Source organism: Gnatocerus cornutus, chromosome 1 (genome assembly GCF_029298725.1).
Source record: "Gnatocerus cornutus isolate USDA-ARS CGAHR chromosome 1, icGnaCorn1.1, whole genome shotgun sequence".
Taxonomy (NCBI): domain Eukaryota; kingdom Metazoa; phylum Arthropoda; class Insecta; order Coleoptera; family Tenebrionidae; genus Gnatocerus; species Gnatocerus cornutus.
Genome location: NC_142233.1, coordinates 14,769,670 through 14,790,274, shown reverse-complemented (window position 1 = coordinate 14,790,274; position 20,605 = coordinate 14,769,670). Strand labels below are relative to the sequence as shown.

The 20,605-nt window shown below is 31.8% G+C and overlaps 2 protein-coding genes across 2 annotated transcripts in view; one reads left to right on the top strand and one right to left on the bottom strand.

Annotated features, from left to right (window-relative positions):
- The first annotated feature begins 1,096 nt into the window (after window positions 1-1,096).
- On the top strand, window positions 1,097-11,410 carry LOC148180444 (dystrophin-like). Its single transcript, XM_088048813.1, has 8 exons — window positions 1,097-1,342; window positions 1,402-1,746; window positions 5,773-6,016; window positions 6,067-6,348; window positions 6,404-6,513; window positions 10,513-10,626; window positions 10,678-11,132; window positions 11,181-11,410. The coding sequence occupies exons 1-8, from the start codon at window positions 1,287-1,289 to the stop codon at window positions 11,306-11,308; spliced, it is 1,734 nt and encodes a 577-aa protein (XP_087904939.1). The 5' UTR covers window positions 1,097-1,286; the 3' UTR covers window positions 11,309-11,410.
- Window positions 11,411-18,735: 7,325 nt separating this feature from the next.
- Hil (peptidase hillarin) overlaps window positions 18,736-20,605 on the bottom strand; it is a 48,950-nt gene continuing 47,080 nt past the window's right edge. Inside the window, exon 8 of the mRNA XM_088037216.1 lies at window positions 18,736-19,421. Coding sequence (XP_087893342.1) covers window positions 19,125-19,421 — 297 coding nt within the window. The 3' untranslated portion in view covers window positions 18,736-19,124. The remainder of the gene's footprint in view (window positions 19,422-20,605) is intronic.

Genomic DNA, 20,605 nt, shown 5'->3' with positions numbered 1-20,605 from the left:
ATTACCTACAAATGCCGCCTGTACTGACTGTCGTATTCAAAAGTAATGATTTGTATTTCCGCAAATTAAGTCTGATTGTCTTTTGCGAGCAGAACGAGCTGTATTTCCGCAAGCCGCCTTTACCAGAATCGCCTGTTTTTGTAAATTTTCTGACGTTACCAATGGTGCCTGTGACTATCTTTTTGAACGTATTTCCGCAAGTCATCCTGTATTACTATGATCGCCTTTGACGGTCTTTTGCGAGTAAAACAAATTGTGTTTCTTGTTGTACACGAGCCTGTGTTTTGCAAGCAAAGCGAGCTGAATTTCCGTGCCCTGCATTACATGCCTATTTACAAATTTTGTAATGGCTTTATTTCCGCCAATTGTTTTTACCAGAATCTGCTCTGACGTCTTTTGCGAGCTGTATTTCTGTTAGCATTGCCTACGAATGGGCTCGGTAACTATCATGCTGTATTTCCGCGAATTACCGCGCGTTACCAACTGAGCGCCTGTCTTTTGTTAACGAAACGAATTTTATTGCTGTAAACTGTCCGGACTGTCATTTGGGAGCGAGCGAAGCGAGCTATATTTTTATAATCAGTTTGACAATTAGCATCTGTGATTGTCTTTTTTAAGTCTAATGTGCTGGATTTCCGCAAGCATTACTAGAACTGCCTCTGGCGCTATTTTGCCAGCAAACTGTAGGTTTTTTGACAAACAAAAAGTGTAAAACTGTAAATTAATGTCCATTTTGGTTCAAATTTAAAATTACGAGTCATGTCTTTGATTACACCAACCGTTTTTTACGCATTTTAAGCATTTTGACGCTGTCACTGTCAAAATTTAGTGAAAATGTTGCTGAAAGAACTTCAGACAACAAGCAGCCATTTTGTAATTCAACAAAAAGCTTCTTTTGTGATAATTTGACCACAACACTTTATGTTTGCTCCGTGCTTCAAGCAAGATGTCATCCCATAACCTCAAAATTCACAGCTGTCAAAGTGACAGCACCTAGGGACTTTCTCGCCTTTTTTGCATGACTCTTTCTCTGTTTATTTGATGAACAACCATTGCGCATCGTGGGCGACCTTCAACTTCTTCCGAACGCACTCCGGCTTTAAATCACCTGTTTGAAGAAAGACGCGAAATGATGAATCTTCAGCGCAACAAGTGGAAAGAAGACAAAGACAAGTGTAAACAATCAAAAACCGTTGGAATTTCCGGACTTCGAGCCGTTCCGATAGCGATATCAATGACTTTAAAAATTCTTTAACAGTTGATTTATCAATACAGAAGTGTAAATAATGCAGGCGCCCTGGAAGAAGTTAGAAAACGACGCCGGATTTCCGCTGTATTTCAAGTAAGTTGTTTTCTTAATAACTAAACCGTAAGTAAATTTTGTTTTTCGTTAATTTTTAGTGAACAGACTCAACAGAGGCAATGGGACCACCCGAAATTCCTGGAAGTGCAACATGCAATTGACGATTGCAATTACGTGAAGTACTCTAAATACAGAGTGGCTCTAAAACTGCGAGCTCTGCAGAAGGTGCTCTTCATGGAAGATGTCTCTTTGCGCATCGTTTTGGGGGTCTTCACCAAGCACCAACTGGGAGCAAATGAAAGCACGCTTTGTTTAGAGAGTTATGACATGGAGGCGGTTTTGTACGACATCTTCTTCGCCGCTGCAAAGCACAATCAGAAGGACTTTGATGTTGACCTTGCAGTGGAGTTAATGCAGAATTTTCTCTACAATATCTATGATAAGTAAGTTTGCACTTCCAAAAGAGCGTTTTCCGGCCTTATGATCCAAATTAATATTGGTTTATATCTTTAGTGTCTTTGGGTTCTCTCATTTCGTTGGTTTGTCTAGTTTCTCTAGCTTCTCTACTTGCTCTTGTGTCTCTAGATTTTCTAGTTCCTCTAGATTATCTCCCTTTTCTAGTTTCTCTTGTTTCTCAGTTTTCTCTACTTGTTTTTATTACTCTAGTTTTTCTATTTTATATACACAGCTTCTATAACTTCTCTAGTTTTTCCGGTTTTTCTAATTTATGTCGGTTTTCTAGTTGCTCTAGATTCTCTAGATTTTTTAGTTTCTCTTGTTTTTCTTATTTTTCAAGTTTCTCTACTTTCTTTTATTTCTCTAGTTTCTCTGTTTTATATAGCTTTTATAATTTCTCTAGTATCTTTTATACGTATACTTTAATTATTTTATTTTTTCTATTTTATCTAGCTTTTCTTGGCTCTCTTGTTTCTTTTCTTGCTTTTATTTCTTTAGTTTCTCTGGTTTATATAACGTCAATAATAATTTATCTGCTTCTTCTAGTTTCTCTACTTGCTCTAATTTCTCTAGTTTTATTACTCTATCTAGTTTTTATAGTTTGTCCAGCTTTTCTAGATTATTTAGTTTCTTTACTTGCTCTTTTTTCTCTAGTTTCTCTAGTTATTTTAGTATATCTAGTATCTAGTTTCTATAGTTTCTCTAGTATCTTTAAATTCTTTAGTTTATCTAGCTTCTCTAGCTTTTCTAGTTTCTCTAGTTTCTCAAGTTTTTCTGGTATCTTTTACTTCTCTAGTTACTCTAGCTTTTCTAGTTTCTTATGCTTCTCTAGTTTCTGTACTCGCTTTTGTTTCTCTAGTTTCTCTAATTTATTTAGTTTTTCTAGTTTCCCCGGTTTCTCAATTTTTGCTGCTTGTTTTTATGTCTCTAGTTTCTTTAGTTTTTTCAGTCTATGTAGTTTCTCTAGTTTCTTTAGTTTTTCTACTTGCTCTCGTTTATCTAGTTTTTCTAGTTTATGTAGCTCTGCGAGTAATTCTAGTTTCTCTAGTTTTTCTACTTATTCTAGTTTAGTTGATTTTTTTTCGTATCTTTGGTTTCTTTAATAATAATACAAAATTGAACCAAAATTAAGAAAGTTTAAATAATTAAATGAGAATTTTAGGCCCAAACTCTAAAAATTCAAAAATCTAAAGTTTCCAAAATTGATAATTTGAAAATTCGACAGCAAAATTTTAATAATTCACACTCGTACGAAATTGGTCACTTTCTGGCCTTGTGATCCAAATTAATATTGGTTTATATCTTTAGCTTCTTTGATTTCTCTAGTTTCTTTTGTTTCTTTAGTTTCTCTAGCTCTACTTGCTCTTCTGTCTCTAGATTTACTAGTTTTTTTAGTTTATCTGGTTTTTCTAGTTTCTCTAGTTGTTTTAGTTTTTCTATTTTTTCTGATTTCTTTATTTTTTCTAGTTTCTGTAGTTTTTCAAGTTGATCTTATTTCTCTGATTTTTCTAGTTTCTCAAGTTTCTCTACTTGCTTTTATTTCTCTAGTTTCTTCGTTTTATACGTACACACAGCTTCTATAATTTCTCTAGTTTTTCCAGTTTTTCTAGTTTATGTGGGTTTTTTTAGTTTTTCTAGTTTTTCTAGATTTTTTAGTTTCTCTTGTTTTATTTAGCTTCTATAATTGCTCTAGAATCTTTAAATTCTTTATTTTTTTTAGTTTATCTAGCTTATCTTGGGTCTCTTGTTTCTTTACTTGCTTTTATTTCTCTAGTTTCTCTGGTTTATATAACTTTAATTTATCTAGTTCTTCTAGTTTCTCTACTTGCTCTTATTTCTCTAGTTTTTCCAGTTATTTTTAATATATCTATTATCTAGTTTCTATAGTTTCTCTAGTATCTCTAAATTCTTTAGTTTGTTTAGCTTCTCTAGCTTTTTTAGTTTTTCAAGTTTTTCTGGTACTTTTTAATTCTCTAGTTACTCTAGCTTTTCTAGTTTCTTATGTTTCTCTAGTTTTTGTACTCACTTTTGTTTCTCTAGTTTCTCTAATTTATTTAGTTTATCTACTTTCTCCGGTTTCTCAATTTTTTCTGCTTGTTTTTATGTCTCTAGCTTCTCTAGTTTTTTCAGTCTAAGTAGTATCTAGTTTCTATAGTCTGTCTAGTTGCTCTAGTTTCTTTAGTTTTTCTATTTGCTCTCGTTTATCTAGTTTTTCTACTTATTCTAGATTAGTTGATTTTTTCGTATCTTTGGTTTCTTTAATAATTATACAAAACTGAACCAAAATTAAGAAAGTTTAAATAATAAAATGAGAATTTTAGGCCCAAACTCTAAAAATTCAAAAATCGAAAGTTTCCAAAATTGATAATTTGAAAATTTGATAGCAAAATTTTAATAATTCACACTCGTACGAAATTGGTCACTTTCCGTACTTGTTATGCAAACATTTATTACACTTCCAAAAGATCATTTTCTGGCCGTTTGATCCAAATTAATATTGGTTTATATTTTTAGCTTCTTTGGCTTCTCTTGTTTCTTTGGTTTCTCTTGTTTCTTTAGTTTCTCTAGCTTCTCTACTTGCTCTTGTGTCTCTAGATTTTCTAGTTCCTCTAGATTATCTCCCGTTTCTAGTTTCTCTGGTTTCTCTTGTTTCTCAGTTTTTTATACTTACTTTTATTTCTCTAGTTTTTCTTCTTTATATACACAGCTTCTATAATTTCTCTAATTTTTCCAGTTTTTCTAATTTATGTCGGTTTTCTAGTTGCTATACTTTCTCTTGTTTTTCTTATTTTTCAAGTTTCTCTACTTTTTTTTATTTGTCTAGTTTTTCTATTTTATACAGGTTTTATAATTTCTCTAGTATCTTTAAAAGTATTTAGCTTTTCTTGGCACTCTTATTTCTTTTCTTGCTTTTATTTCTTTAGTTTCTCTGGTTTATATAACTTCAATAATAATTTATCTACTTCTTCTAGTTTCGCTACTTGCTCTTGTTTCTCTAGTTTCTTTAGTTTTTCTAGTTTCTCTACTTTTTCAATTTTCTCTACTTGCTCTTATTTTTCTAGTTTTATTAGTCTATCTAGTCTTTATAGTCTGCCCAGCTTTTCTAGTTTATCTAGTTTCTATAGTTTCTCTAGTGTCTCTAATTTGTTTAGTTTTTCGACTTTCTACGGTTTCTCAATTTTTTCTGCTTGTTTTTATGTCTCTAGCGTCTCTAGTTTTTTTAGTCTATCTAGTATCTAGTTTCTATAGTCTGTCTAGTTTCTTTAGTTTCTCTACTTGCATTGTGTCTCTGGATTTATTAATTTTTCTAGTTTATCTCGTTTTTCTAGGTTCTGTAGTTTTTTTAGTTTTTCTATTTTCTCTAATTTTTTTAATTTTTTTAGTTTCTCTAGTTTTTCAAGTTGGTCTAATTTCTCTGATTTTTCTAGTTTCTCAAGTTTCTCTACTTGCCTTTAGTTCTCTAGTTTCTTTGTTTTATACATATACACAGCTTCTATAATTTCTCAAGTTTTTCCAGTTTTTCTAGTTTATGTCGGTTTTCTAGTTTCTCTAGATTTTTTTGTTTTTCTTGTTTTTCTTATTTTTCAAGTTTCTCTACTTTCTTTTATTTCTCTAGTTTTCTGTTTTATATTAGGTTTTATAATTTCTCTAGTATTTTTAAATTCTTTATTTTTTATAGTTTATCTAGCTTATCTTGGCTCTCTTGTTTCTTTACTTGCTTTTATTTCTCTAGTTTCTCTGGTTTATATAACTTCAATTTATCTAGTTCTTCTAGTTTCTCTACGTGCTTTTTTCTCTAGTTTCTTTAGTTTTTCAAGTTTCTCTACTTGCTCTTATTTCTCTAGTTTCATTAGTCTGTCTAGATTTTCTAGTTTATCTAGTTTCTTTACTTGCTCTTATTCCTCTAGTTAATAATTCACACTCGTGCGAAATTGGTCACTTTTCGTACTTGTTATGTAAACATCAGTTTCACTTTCCACTCCACATGTGATTGTAAGTTTGTTCTTTTCCAGGGAGAGGCAAGTGGTGGTGCAAGTTTCCTCAACCAAACTGGCGCTAGCTCTATTGTCTGATTGCGAATTGAACGAGTTGCACAATTTGATTTATTCTTTGTGCGCTGATCATAATAATTGCATCACCAGACTGAAGTTACAAGGGCTGTTATCCAAGCTAGTGGAAATCTTCGTCTTCATGCACGAAGATGTTAGTTTTGGGCAGCATCTCATCAACTCCACCATTGACCACTGTTTTAGTAATGTAAATATGAAGAACCTCTTCAAATATCTTCATTAATTTCATTCTTTTAGTCTCCTGGACTCGTAGGTCTTTGTGAGAACACCTTTATCTCTTGGCTAGAACAAGCGCCACAGTTGCTCTCCTGGATTCCCATCCTCTCCAGAATAAAGTCCTGTGAACTGACCGTCCACCACGTGAAGTGTTCAACCTGCAAGACAAGTCCTCTCCTGGGGCTCTTGTACAGATGCATGAAGTGTTCAAAGTATACTCAGTGCCAGCACTGCTTCCTCACTGGTTCTGTTAATAATTCCCATAAATTGTCGCATTCAATGAGGGAGTACTATACTTCACTTGTAAGTTAAAGGAGTGGAGTTTCTGGTTTTGGGGAAAATTGAGGTGTTTTTTTAGGGTACCAACAGAGAGTTCAATTTTAAGTTTATAAAGAAGTTGTGTAGACTAATGCCGTGTTCTACGAAGTTGAACGAGACTGTTAATGTGGCTGATACCAAATGTGCTAGGTAAGGTCGGGTTTGGATTCTGCGTGAAATTCTGCGTTAAATGAGTACCATCAGTTTAAATTATTCTTATTAAGTCGGCGAATTCGGGATGTGTAGAACGGATTCTTAACAACAAAAGGGGGAGAAAAACGGTGGTGAAAACCGCGTCTTTCTATCTGACGTAGTTCTGGAGATATCGATGACCGAATAGGCGACAACTCGAAATTTCAATCGCTTCTAATTCAGTTAGTTTTTGACGTACGGAAATTGTTGGACCAGTTTTGGATTCCGCGTGAAATTCTTCGTAAAATGAGCAGCAATAACTGGAGTTTGCTTCACAAATAAACGAACATTGACCGAATTAGGTTTTTAGCGGATAATTTTTAAGAGACTTTTTGGGGTGAAAAGGACGTTGGAGATTTTTGTATTATACATCAATGGAAGGAGGTGCTCGAGATCGATCAACTGGTCAAATCTTAGTTTAGTAGGTCAAGTAGTTCACGAGGGACAGTCAAAAATAATTTTTTTTTTTCATCTTTGGGTCGGAATTTTTTATTTTTTGGAAGAAATGGCTATCGAATTATGGAAATTTTAAAACGGATTATAAGCAAAAAACGCGGTAAAAACAATTGCGATTCTGTCTGTCGACCAATCAATGTATCAACTGGTCAAATATCAGATCAGAGGGTCAAAAACCAATTTTTTTTTAGTTTAGGTCGGAAATTTTTTATTTAAAAAAAAATTACTGTTGAATTTTCGAAATTTGATGGCGGATTCTAAGCAAAAAAATACGGGAAAAAACGAAAATCGAAAAACGCATATTTGAAAATTTTAAAATAAAGAACCATTCGAAACTTCAATTGTCTATGACTCAGTTATTTGTTATCGTACTCGGCACAGTTTTTGGATTCTGCCTTAAATTCTGCGTTAAATGAGTACTAATAACTTTAGGGAACATATTTAGTCATTTTTAGGGAACTTTCGGGGGGCGAAAACGACCTTGAATATTTTTGTGTGATACATTAATCGAAAGAGGATTTCGAGCTTTTTCAACAGGCCAAATCTCAAATCGATAAATCAAGTAGTTTACGAAGGGTGGTCAAAAAATTAAAAATTCAATTTTTTTTTGTCGTTTTAGTCGGAATTTTTTGACAATCCAAAATTTTGATTGGTTATAATTCAGTTGCTTGTTAACGTACAGGAAAAATTAGCACAGTTTTAGATTCTGCGTGAAAATCTGCGTACAATGGACCCCAATAAATTGAATTTGCTTAATATTTTTGCGTTGTACACCAATCGGAAGAGCAGTTTGAGATCTATCAATGGGCTGAATATCAGATCGGGGGGTCAAGAAATTGATCATTGAATTTTGGATATCTGGTGGCGGATTCTAAGCAAAAAGAGCGAGATAAACGAAAATCGAAAACAGCATATTTCTATCTGAGAGAATTGAGCATTGAGAATTTCGAAAATGAAAATCAACCATCCGATTTGTTAATCAGGTCTAACTCCGTTATTTGTTGTGATACGCGGATTTTTGGGACAGTTTTAGATTCTGTGTGAAATTCTGCGTCCAATGAGTACTAAAAATTTACGTTTGCCTCACAAATAAGCGAGACATTGACCGAAATAAGTTTTCAGGTAGGATCTTTTGATGGTAATTTCTCAATTTTGTGGTGATATCGAAGTTTAATATTTTTTATTGTACACCAATCGAAAGATCAGCTCGAGATCTATCAACTGTCCAAATATCAGATCGGTAAGTCAAGTGGTTTACGAGGGGCGGTCAAAAAATTTGATTTGATTTTTTGTTTTTTGGCAAAAATTGACCACCGGATTTTGGAAATTTATGAGTGGATTTCAACCCCCAAAATGAATTTCACGATTTCTCAATTGGCCAAATCTCAAATCGATAGGTTAAGGTCTACGAGGGGTAGTCAAAAAACAAAAATTCAATTTTTTCAGCGTGAGTTAGATTTTTTTTTTTTTTTTGTGAAAAATCTACAATTGAATTTTGAATATCTGAAGGCGGATTCTAACCAATAAAGAACGGGAAAAACAAAAATCGCATATTTCAATCTGCCGCAGTTCCGAAGATATTGAGCATTAAAAATTTCGAAAATGAAAATCAACCATTCGAAATTTTAATCGGCTATAACTCAATCATTTGTTGTCGAATGATAAATTGAAAATGAGTCATAATAAATTAAGTTCACAAATAAACGATCAATTGATAAAATTTTAAGTAATTTTTTAAGAACTTTTTCGGGGGTGAAAACGTCGTTTAATATTTTTGTATTATGCACCAATCCAAAGAGCAGCTCGTGATCTATCAACTGTCCAAATATTAGATCGGTAAGTCAAATGGTTTACGAGGGGCGGTCAAAAAACAAACAAAATTTTTTCGTCGTTTGAATTTGATTTTTTATTTTTGGGCAAAAATTGACCATCGGATTTTGGAAATTTGAGAGAGGATTCCAACCCCCAAAATGCGTGAAAAACGACTGCGAAAACCGCATTTTTCCATCTGTCGTAGTTCCGGAGATATAGAGCACCGAATATTCCGGAACTTCAAAATTTTAGCCCTCTAGTGAGAATTGAAAACCACCTTGAATATTTTTGTGTTGTACATCAATCGAAAGAGCATTTCACGATTTCTCAATTGGCAAAATCTCAAATCGATAGGTTAAGTAGTCTATGAGGGGCGGTCAAAAAACAAAAATTCATTTTTTTTCTGTGTTTGAGATGGATTTTTTTTTTGAAAAAATTTACTATTAAATTTTGGATATCTAAAGCTGAATTATAAGCAATAAAGTGCAGGAAAAACGAAAATCACATATTCTATATGTCGCAGTTCCGGAGATACTGAGCATTAAACATTTCGAAAATGAAAATCAACCATTCGAAATTTTAATAGGCTATAACTCAGTCATTTGTTGTCGATGCTGGATTTTCGGCACATTTTTGGATTATGCGTGAAATGCTGCGTAAAATGAGCCATAATAAATTAAGTTTGCTTCACAAACAAGCGAGAAATTGACCGAAAGAAGTTTTCAAAGGGTCATTTTGGGATAATTTTTTCGGGGTGAAAACGTCGTTTAATATTTTTGTATTATACACCAATCGAAAGAGCAGCTCGTGATCTATCAACTGGCCAAATCTCAGATTGATAGATCAATTACTTTACAAGGGGCGGTCAAAAAAACAAATACATTCTTTTTTCGTCGTTTGAATTTAATTTTTTATTTTTCGGTAAAAATTGACCATCGGATTTTCAAAATTTGAGAGTGGATTCCAACCCCCAAAATGCGTGAAAAACGACTGCGAAAACCGCATCTTTTCATCTGTCGTAGTTCTGGGGATATGGAGCACCGAATATTCCGGAACTTCAAAATTTTATCTCTCTAGTGAGAATTGAAAACGACCTTGAATATTTTTGTGTTGTACATCAATCGAAAGAGCATTTCACGATTTCTCAATTGGCCAAATCTTAAATCAATAGGTTAAGTAGTCTACGAGGGGCGGTTAAAAAACAAAAATTCAATTTTTTTTCAGCGTTTGAGTTAGATTTTTATTTTAATTTTTTTTTTGAAAAAATTTACTATTGGATTTTGGATATCTCAAGCTGAATTCTAAACAATAAAGTGCAGGAAAAACGAAAATCGCATATTTCTATTTGTCGCAGTTCCGGAGATATTGAGCATTAAACATTTCGAAAATGAGCCGTTTGCTTCACAAATAAACGAGAAATTTAACGATAGAAGTTTTCAAAGGGTCATTTTGGGGTAATTTTTTCGGGGTGAAAACGTCTTTTAATATTTATGTATTATACACCAATCGAAAGAGCAGCTCGAGATCTATCAACTGGCCAAATCTCAGATCAATAGATCAATTACTTTACAAGGGGCGGTCAAAAAAACAAAAACTTTTTTAATTTTTTATTATTTTATTTTTTTTGTCTCTTAAAACTTTCTTTAATTCTTCCTCATTCTTAGATTTGAACAAAACGTGTATTTCCAGCTCCGACAAAGACTTCCTGAAACCCGCCACCCCCGGCTTCCCCGCCCCCGACTTATACAGCTCGCCCCAAATCCAGCTCCAGAACATCATAAGACAACTAGAGATGCAAAACCGGTTTGTACCCCCAATTTTCACTCGATTTCCACTAACACCCCAACTTTCCAGAGAACTACACAAGATCCTCTTCGGCAGCTACACCGAAAAAGAAATCCGCAAGTACCTCGAAGAGCACAAAGTGGAAGTGACCGCCCAAATCCGCAAGCTAAAGTCGCTGCGAGAATGCCTTCAACCCCCAAAAACCGCCCTGGAATCCACCCCAATGGTCGGCGTGGTGAAGTACTGCAAACGACCGAACGTGGAGAATTTCCTTAGTCCCATCATACAAACGTCAGAGAGTATGGAGCGGTCGGAGGTCCATAAGCCGCTGTTTCTTCCTGAAGAGACTCGCGAGTCGTACTCAATGAACGACATGAGCACCTGGATCAAGGATCAGCCGACGAGTTCCAAGAGCGGTACCGAGGCGGTGGTGAGGAACTCGCCTGTGCGGGAGTTGCACAACGACTTGGATGACGCCTTGGCGAAGTTGCAGCAGATTTTGGCGAATAACTTCACGTTGGATGGTCAGTATTGGTTTGACGCAACCGCAACTTGAAATTTCTCTTTTGCAGAGTCTTTGGGTACCATCGACAACGACCATTTGAAGCATGCCGTCTCGGAAGTGGAGGGCATGCTGACTTCTTTCATTGATAATGTGGAGAGTAGTAGAGCTAGTTCCGTCCAACCGGTCAAGCAGTAAGACTGACACTTCTTGAGGCAATTGAAATGACCAAAAATTTTGTATTCATGACAAGGAAAATTATGCAATATTTATAAATTTGAGTTTTGTATATACATAGAGAAGTAAATATAAATTTATTTAATTGTCCAGTGTATTTTCTATTTTCATTTTGGGTTTTATGAAATTTTGGAAAATTCTTGTTCGTCTGGGAAATAAAAAAAAAGTTCTAGCTGGTTGTAATTTCATACAATTTCGAAGGGTGTCTATCGAAGTAACACGTCTAAATTTTATCGAAAAGGCGTCAAAATTACTAAAGTTACGGTATCTAACACCAAATTTTGGAAAATTTCTGCTTGTTCGAAACATTTCACTTTTTAGATTTCCTCCGTCGTCTTAAGAATTCGACGTTTAAGACAGTTAATAAGAAAATTCAGCGTAATGTCGCGTCAAAATTTCATCATCGTTACTTGAAAATTGCCGGAATTACAGAATTTTGGATTTTTTGAAATTTTTTAAATTGGTTTTTCTTGTCTTAGAATGTTGTAATTCGGCACAGCTACAAGGTATGTCTTCAGTGGTAAAATGTCCAAATTTCACTGTAATATTCCCAAAACTAACAAAGTTACGGTATTCAATACAAATTTTTTGAAAATTCCGGTTCATCCGCAAGATGAAATTTATTTATACCTGTTTTTGGCCCTAAGAATTCAAAATTTAGCACAGTTAATAAGAATATCGAGGACAGTACTGCATCCAAATTCCATCGCTAAATCACAAAAATTGTAAAAGTGACAGGACGTATAGCAAAATTTTGGAATTTTTTTCGTATTCTGCTAAATAAAATTTCAAAAATTCTTATTTCTTGCCCTAGAAGTCTGTAATTTAGTTATTACGGGTGCCTACAGTAGTAAAACGTCCAAATTTCATTGTAATGCTACCAAAGCTACCAGAGTTACGGTACTTAGTAGAAAAAGTTTTAAAATTCCAAATCGGCCAAAGCATTAAAATTTTCAAAATTTATTTTTTTGTCATAAAAATTTAAAAGTGCCCCAGAATAGTACCGTGTACAAATTTCATCGTGATGACGTGAAAACCACCGAAATTAGAGTCCTTAAAGGGAAATTTTGATTTTTTTTATAATTTCAATAATTACAGTTTTTAAAGGGCTCATTTTTCCCTTAAAAATTTGAAATTTTGTACAATTATTAATTCAAGTGCGACTTCAGTAGTAAAACGTGTAAATTAGTTTACAATAGCCCCAAAACTAGGAGATTTACGGTATTTAATAGAAAATTTTCGAAAATTCCGGTTCATCCGCAAGATGAAATTTATTTATACCTGTTTTTGGCCCTAAGAATTCAAAATTTAGCACAGTTAATAAGAATATCAAGGACAGTAATGCATCCAAATTCCATCGCTAAATCACAAAAAAATTTGTAAAAGTTATAGAATTTAAAGCGAAATTTTGAATTTTTTTTCGTATTCTGCTAAATAAAATTTCAAAGATTCTTATTTCTTGCCCTAGAAGTCTGTAATTTAGTTATTACGGGTGCCTACAGTAGTAAAACGTCCAAAATTCATTGTAATGCTACCAAAGCTACCAGGGTTACGGTACTTAATAAAAAAAAACTCCAAAACTAGGAGATTTACGGTATTTAATATTAAATTTTCGAAAATTCCGGTTCATCCGCAAGATGAAATTTTTTTATACCTGTTTTTGGCCCTAACTTTATACCTGTTTTGGCCCTAAGAATTCAAAATTTAGCACAGTTAATAAGAATATCAAGGACAGTAATGCATCCAAATTCCAGCGAAATTTTGAATTTTTTTTCGTATTCTGCTAAATAAAATTTCAAAAGTTCTTATTTCTTGCTCTAGAAGTCTGTAATTTAGTTATTACGGGTGCCCACAGTAGTAAAACGTCCAAATTTCATTGTAATGCTCCCAAAGCCACCAGAGTTACGGTACTTAGTAGAAAAAGTTTTAAAATTCCAAATCGGCCAAAGCATTAAAATTTTCAAAATTTATTTTTTTGTCATAAAAATTTAAAAGTGCCCCTAGAATAGTACCGTGTACAAATTTCATCGTGATGCCGTGAAAACCACCGAAATTAAAGTCCTTAAAGGGAAATTTTGATTTTTTTATAATTTCAATAATTGCAGATTTTAAAAGGCTCATTTTTCCCTTAAAAAATTTGAAATTTAGTGCAATTAATAATTCAAGTGCGACTTCAGTAGTAAAACGTGTAAATTAGTTTCCAATAGCCCCAAAACTAGGAGATTTACGGTATTTAATAGAAAATTTTCGAAAATTCCGGTTCATCCGCAAGATGAAATTTTTTTATACCTGTTTTTGGCCCTAACTTTATACCTGTTTTGGCCCTAAGAATTCAAAATTTAGCACAGTTAATAAGAATATCAAGGAGAGTAATGCATCCAAATTCCATCGCTAAATCACAAAAATTGTAAAAGTTATAAAATTTAAAGCGAAATTTTGAATTTTTTTTCGTATTCTGCTAAATAAAATTTCAAAAGTTCTTATTTCTTGCCCTAGAAGTCTGTAATTTAGTTATTACGGGTGCCTACAGTAGTAAAACGTCCAAATTTCATTGTAATGCTCCCAAAGCCACCAGAGTTACGGTACTTAGTAGAAAAAGTTTTAAAATTCCAAATCGGCCAAAGCATTAAAATTTTCAAAATTTATTTTTTTTGTCATATAAATTTAAAAGTGCCCCTAGAATAGTACCGTGTACAAATTTCATCGTGATGACGTGAAAACCACCGAAATTAAAGTCCTTAAAGGGAAATTTTGATTTTTTTATAATTTCAATAATTACAGTTTTTAAAAGGCTCATTTTTCCCTTAAAAAATTTGAAATTTAGTGCAATTAATAATTCAAGTGCGACTTCAGTAGTAAAACGTGTAAATTAGTTTCCAATAGCCCCAAAACTAGGAGATTTACGGTATTTAATAGAAAATTTTCGAAAATTCCGGTTCATCCGCAAGATGAAATTTTTTTATACCTGTTTTTGGCCCTAACTTTATACCTGTTTTGGCCCTAAGAATTCAAAATTTAGCACAGTTAATAAGAATATCAAGGAGAGTAATGCATCCAAATTCCATCGCTAAATCACAAAAATTGTAAAAGTTATAAAATTTAAAGCGAAATTTTGAATTTTTTTTCGTATTCTGCTAAATAAAATTTCAAAAGTTCTTATTTCTTGCTCTAGAAGTCTGTAATTTAGTTATTACGGGTGCCCACAGTAGTAAAACGTCCAAATTTCATTGTAATGCTCCCAAAGCCACCAGAGTTACGGTACTTAGTAGAAAAAGTTTTAAAATTCCAAATCGGCCAAAGCATTAAAATTTTCAAAATTTATTTTTTTTGTCATATAAATTTAAAAGTGCCCCTAGAATAGTACCGTGTACAAATTTCATCGTGATGACGTGAAAACCACCGAAATTAGAGTCCTTAAAGGGAAATTTTGATTTTTTTATAATTTCAATAATTACAGATTTTAAAAGGCTCATTTTTGCCTTAAAAATTTGAAATTTTGTACAATTATTAATTCAAGTGTGACTTCAGTAGTAAAACGTGTAAATTAGTTTACAATAGCCCCAAAACTAGGAGATTTACGGTATTTAATAGAAAATTTTCGAAAATTCCGGTTCATCCGCAAGATGAAATTTTTTTAATACCTATTCTTAGACCTAAAAATTCAAAATGTAGTACAGTCAATAAGAATATCGAGGACAGTACTGCATCCAAATTCTATCACTTGAACATAAAAATTGTTAAATTTACAGGATTTAAAGCAAAATCCTGGATTTATTTATTATCCTTCTAATTACAATTTAAAAAATTGTTATTTGTTGTTCGTGAATTCTGTAATTTAGTACAGTTATTAAGGGAGTCTACAGTAGTAAAATGCAATTTTCACGTGAAAACTACCAAAGTTACAGGAATTAAAGATAAATTTTTCAAATTTTTTATTTTCTTAAAGATTAAAATTTTTAAAATTTTTATTTCTTTTGCTAGAATTTTGTAATTTTGCACAGTTAATAGGGTGCCTACCGTAGTAAGTCGTCCAAATTTCATAAAAATATCATCAACAGCACCAAAGTTACGATATTTTATCCAAAATTTTGGAAAATTTTGGTTCGCGCGAGAAAAAAGAGTTTTAATTTTTTTTCTTTTTTTGTGTAAAAAATTTGTAATTTGTCATAGTTAGTAAGTACATTGAGAGAAAGATTGCGTTTAAATTTCATTGCCATGACATGAAAATTGTAGAAATTGCAGGATGTGAAGCAAAATTTTGGAAATTTTTATTATCCTGCTGATTAAAATTTCAAAAATTCTTATTTTTTGTCCTAAAAGTTTGTAATTTTATATGATTAATAAGTGTGTCTGCAGGAGTAAAACATGTAAATTTCAACATAATAGCAGTAACACTACCAGAGTTACGGTATTTAATAGTAAAAAATTTCAAATGGTCCAAAGAATAGAAATTTTAGATTTTTGTCACAAAAATTTTAAATTTAGCACAGTTATTAGAAATGTCGAGAGTAGTACCGTGTACAAATTTCATCATGGTGACATGAAAAGTACTAAAGTTACAGGATTGAAAAATATAATTTAGAAATTTTTTATCTTGACGATTAAATTTTGTTCAATTCGTCTTTTTTATGCTATACCTGTAATTTAGCACAGTTAATAAGTGTGCTCAAAGTAGTAAAATGTTGAAATTTCATCGTAATTCCATCAAAATTACCAAAGTTACGGTATTTTATTGAAAATTTTCGAAAATTCCGGTGCATCCACAGGATGAAAAATTTTTTAGTCAAAAATTCAAAATTTAGCACAGTTAATAAGAATATCGAGAACAGTACTGGATGCAGTACGGATCCAAATTCCATCGCTAGAAGACAAAAAATTGTTACAGGATGTAAAGCGAAATTTTGGAATTTTTTTTAGTATCCTGCTAAAAATTCTTAAAAAATTCTTATTTCTTGCCCTAGAATTCTGTAATTTAGTACAGTAGTAAAATATTCAAATTTCATTGTAATGGTACCAAAACTACTAGAGTTACGGTACTTATTAGAAAACGTTTGAAAATTCCGAATGTTCCAAAACATTAAAATTTTTAAAATTTATTTTTCTTGTCATAAAATTTCAAAATTTGACGTAGATAATAAGTGTACCTAGAGTATTACTGTGTACAAATTTTATCGTGGTAACGCGAAAACAACCAAAGTTACAGGATTTCAAGATAAATTTTGGAAAATTTTTATTATCCTGACAATTGAAATTAAAAAAAATTCTCCTTGTTATGATAAACGTTTGTAAGTTTGCACAGTTAATAGGTGTGCCTACCGTAGTAAAACGCTCAAATGTAATCGTAATATCATTAAAATTAACAAAGTCACGATATTTTATTCAAAATTGTGGAAAATTTTGGTTCGCGCAATAAATAACAGTTTTTAAAATTTTTCTTTTTTGTGCAAAAAATTCGTAATTTGGCATAGTTAGTAAGTATATCAAAAGGAAGGCTGCGTTAAAAATGCATGGCTATGGCATGAAAATTGTAGAAATTACAGGATTTAAAGCGATATTTTGAAAAATTTAATTATCCTGCGGATTAAAATTTCAAAAATTCTTATTTCTTGTCTTAGAAGTTTGTAATTTAATATGATTAATAAGTGTGCCTACAGCAGTAAAACATGTAAATTAATATAATAGCAGTAAAACTACCAGAGTTACGGTTTTTAATAGAAAATGTTTGAAAATTTTTTTTGTCACAAAATTTTTAAATTTGACAGTTATTAGAAATGTCGAGAATAGTACCGTGTACAAATTCCATCATGTGTCGTAAAAAGTACCAAAGTTGCAGGACTGTAAAAGAAATTTTGGAAATTTTTTAAAATTTGACGATTAATTTTTTTTTATTCTTCTTTTTTATGCTAGACATCTGCAACTTTGCACAGTTAATAAAAGTGCCCATAGTAGAAAAACGTCAAAATTTCATGGTAATAGCATCAAAATTACCAATGTTAATGTATTTGATTAAATTTTTGCCAATTTTGGTGTATCCAAAAGATAAACTTTTTTTCTAAATTTCTCGTCCTAAAAATGTGTACTTTGCCATAGTTAATAAGCATCTCGAGATTGATACTATATCTAAATTTCATCGTTGTTAAGTGAAAACTACTGAAGTTACAGCATTTAAAAAGAAATTTTGACTTTTTTTTTATTATCCTGTCGATTAAAAATTTTAAAATTTTGTTTCTTATCGTAGGACTTTGTAATTCAGCAGAGTTAACAAGTGTGTCTCCAAGAGTAAAACATCGAAATTTCATGGAAATGTCTTCAAAATTACCAAAGTTACGGTATTTTATTAAAAACAAAATAAAAATTGAGCTTGTTTGATAGATTAAAATTATAAAGAATTTTTTTTCTTGTCTTAGGATTTTGTAATTTAGCACAGTTATTATTATTAAGTTTATTGAATACAATAACTCATGTAAATTTTATTTAAAATCGTCAAAAGTACCAAAATTGCGGTATTTAATACAAAATTTTCGAAAAATGTTCATCCGAAAGATTTTTTTTATATTTCTTTTTTTCATGCAAAAATTTTGAACTTTGGCAAAATTAATAAACATTTTGAGAGTGGTGCCATATCCAAATTTCATCGTCTTGACGTCAAAATTACCGAAGTCACAGAATTTTAAAAGAAATTTTGATATTTTTTTATTATCCTATAGATTGATATCATTTAAATTTTTTTCTTTATTCTAGAACTTTGTAATTAAGCACAGCAATAGGTGTGTTTAGAGTAGTAAAACATCCAAATTTCATAGTAATTTGATCAAAAATACCAAAGTTACGGTATTTAATTGAAAAAAAATTGAGAATTTCGGTTCGTTCAAAAGATTAATATTTAAAAAAAATTAATTTTAATTTAATATTTAATTAATTAATTTAATAAAATTTAATATTTATTAAAATAAGTTATTAATAACTGTGACAAATTACAAACTTCAAGAACAAGAAGTAACATTTTTTTTAAATATTAACCTTTTAAACGAACCGAAATTCTCAAATTTTTTCAATTAAATACCGTAACTTTGGTATTTTTGATCAAATTACTATGAAATTTGGATGTATAAACTTAAGCTTATTGACAGTAGTAACTTGTCTAAATTTCATTAGAATATCGTCACAACTGCCAAGGTTGCGGTATTTAATACAAAATTTTGGAAAAATCTTGTTCATCCAAAAAAAAAATTCTAAAATTTCTCTTTCTTGTTCTAAGAATTTGTATTTTGGCTAGTTAATAAGTATCCTAGGAGTGGTCTCATATTGAAATTTCATCATTGTGTCATGAAAACTTCGGAAGTTACAGAATTAAAAAAACAAATTTAGTCCTTAAATAAAACAAACAATAAAAATAAATATAAATTTATTTAATTGTCCAGTAAGTACATTTATTATTAACAAACAATAAGCTTCAGATGTAAAGCCAAAGTTACACTTGAGGCCTCGACTTGGTTTCGTTTCCGTGCAATTGACCGCCAAACCAATCGATGTTACTTGGTAACTAAAATTTTGGACGTCGAGCCTTTCTATCTATGAAAATATAAAGTCATTAACATGATAACATTAATAAAATATCGTATAAAATATATTGGTAATTTAATTATTAAAAGTATGAACGGGCCAACACAACCACAATTTTCTTTTTCGTAATTATTGCACTTTTCTCTTCAGTAAATTAATCGATTAGTACGATTATTTGGGCAAGTGTGTTAACTGTATAAATACTGTTCTAGTTTCAGTTTCTCTTCGACGAGTTAATCAAATATTTGCAGCAATGCGTGAGGAGGTGCTTCTCTCCGGAGGAGTCCAACACCGACATCATCTCTCTGGTGTAGATGTCCAAGCCGTATTGACCTTCTTCGGGGAAAGTTATGCTAAAGGTGACGATGTCGTCGGAGACGTTGTGCGACACGAACTTGGACAAGCGCTTCTCCTCCACGCCGTTCTTGTGCAGCGTCGCCATGAAGTCCGTGAGCTGGCGGGACATTCTAAATTGCAGCTCCAACTCTCGGCCGGCGAAGATGAGCGCGTCCTGGAGGAAAAAAACTTGTTAACTGATCAAGTGGGTAAAGTAATTCACCGCTTATTATCAAAAATACAATTTTTAGGCGACTTAAACTGAAGATGGAACTTGTAGGCCTCAAAAGCGGCCTAAAAGTGAGTCTTTTGTGGCCGCAAACATTTTTAGACGATCTATGGTGGCGCCATCTATCCATAGTTTTGCATATTACATCAAGATACCGACATTACCCCCAATTTTATAATTATTTGGGTAAAATCATTCTAAAATCGAGACTCTTAATAAGGCAGTCGAGAGTGATAATCTCCACAAATGTCGTTAAAATCGCATAAAATATTTATAAAGAAATTACAGGATCTTAAAAAAAATTGGTGGCATTTTTTTGGTTTTAAAACGAAAATTTCTAAAAATTCGACTTTTTCATCTAAATTTTTGGAAATTAGTGATATTACTAAAACAAACAAAAGAAACAACATGGGCATAAATTTCGTTCCTGTCGCACTAAAAATAACGAAATTACAATGTTAAAAAAAATTGACATTTTCACAGTTGTCCAAATAAAAATTTCTAAATACCTACTCTGCTTTTTGCTCTACATTTTTCTAAATCGGTACTCTTAATAAGACAGGCAAGACTTATAAACTCCACAAATTTGGTTATAGTGGTATTAAAAATGAAGAACTTACAGGTTGTTAAAATTTTTGGTCACATTTTTTTTTGGTCAAAAATTTTTCTTTGCACCTCGAAATCAAAATTTCTAAAAAATTTCATTTTCGGTCTAATTTTATCTAAATCGACACTCTTAATAAGGCAGTCGAGAGTGATAATCTCCACAAATGTCGTTAAAATCTCATTAAAAATAACGAAATTACAGGATCTTAAAAAAAAATTGGCGGCATTTTGTTGGTCTTAAAACGAAATTTTCTAAAAATTCGACTTTTTGATCTAAATTTTTGCAAATTAGTGATATTACTAAAACAAACAAAAGAAACAAGATGCATAAATTTCGTTCCTGTCGCACAAAAAACAACGAAATTGCAATGTTGAAAAAATTGACATTTTCACAGTTGTCCAAATAAAAATTTCTTAATATTCTCCTTTTTGGTCTAAATTTTTCTAAATCGGTACTCTTAATAAGACAGGCAAGACTTATAAACTCCACAAATTTGGTTATAGTGGTATTAAAAATGAAGAAC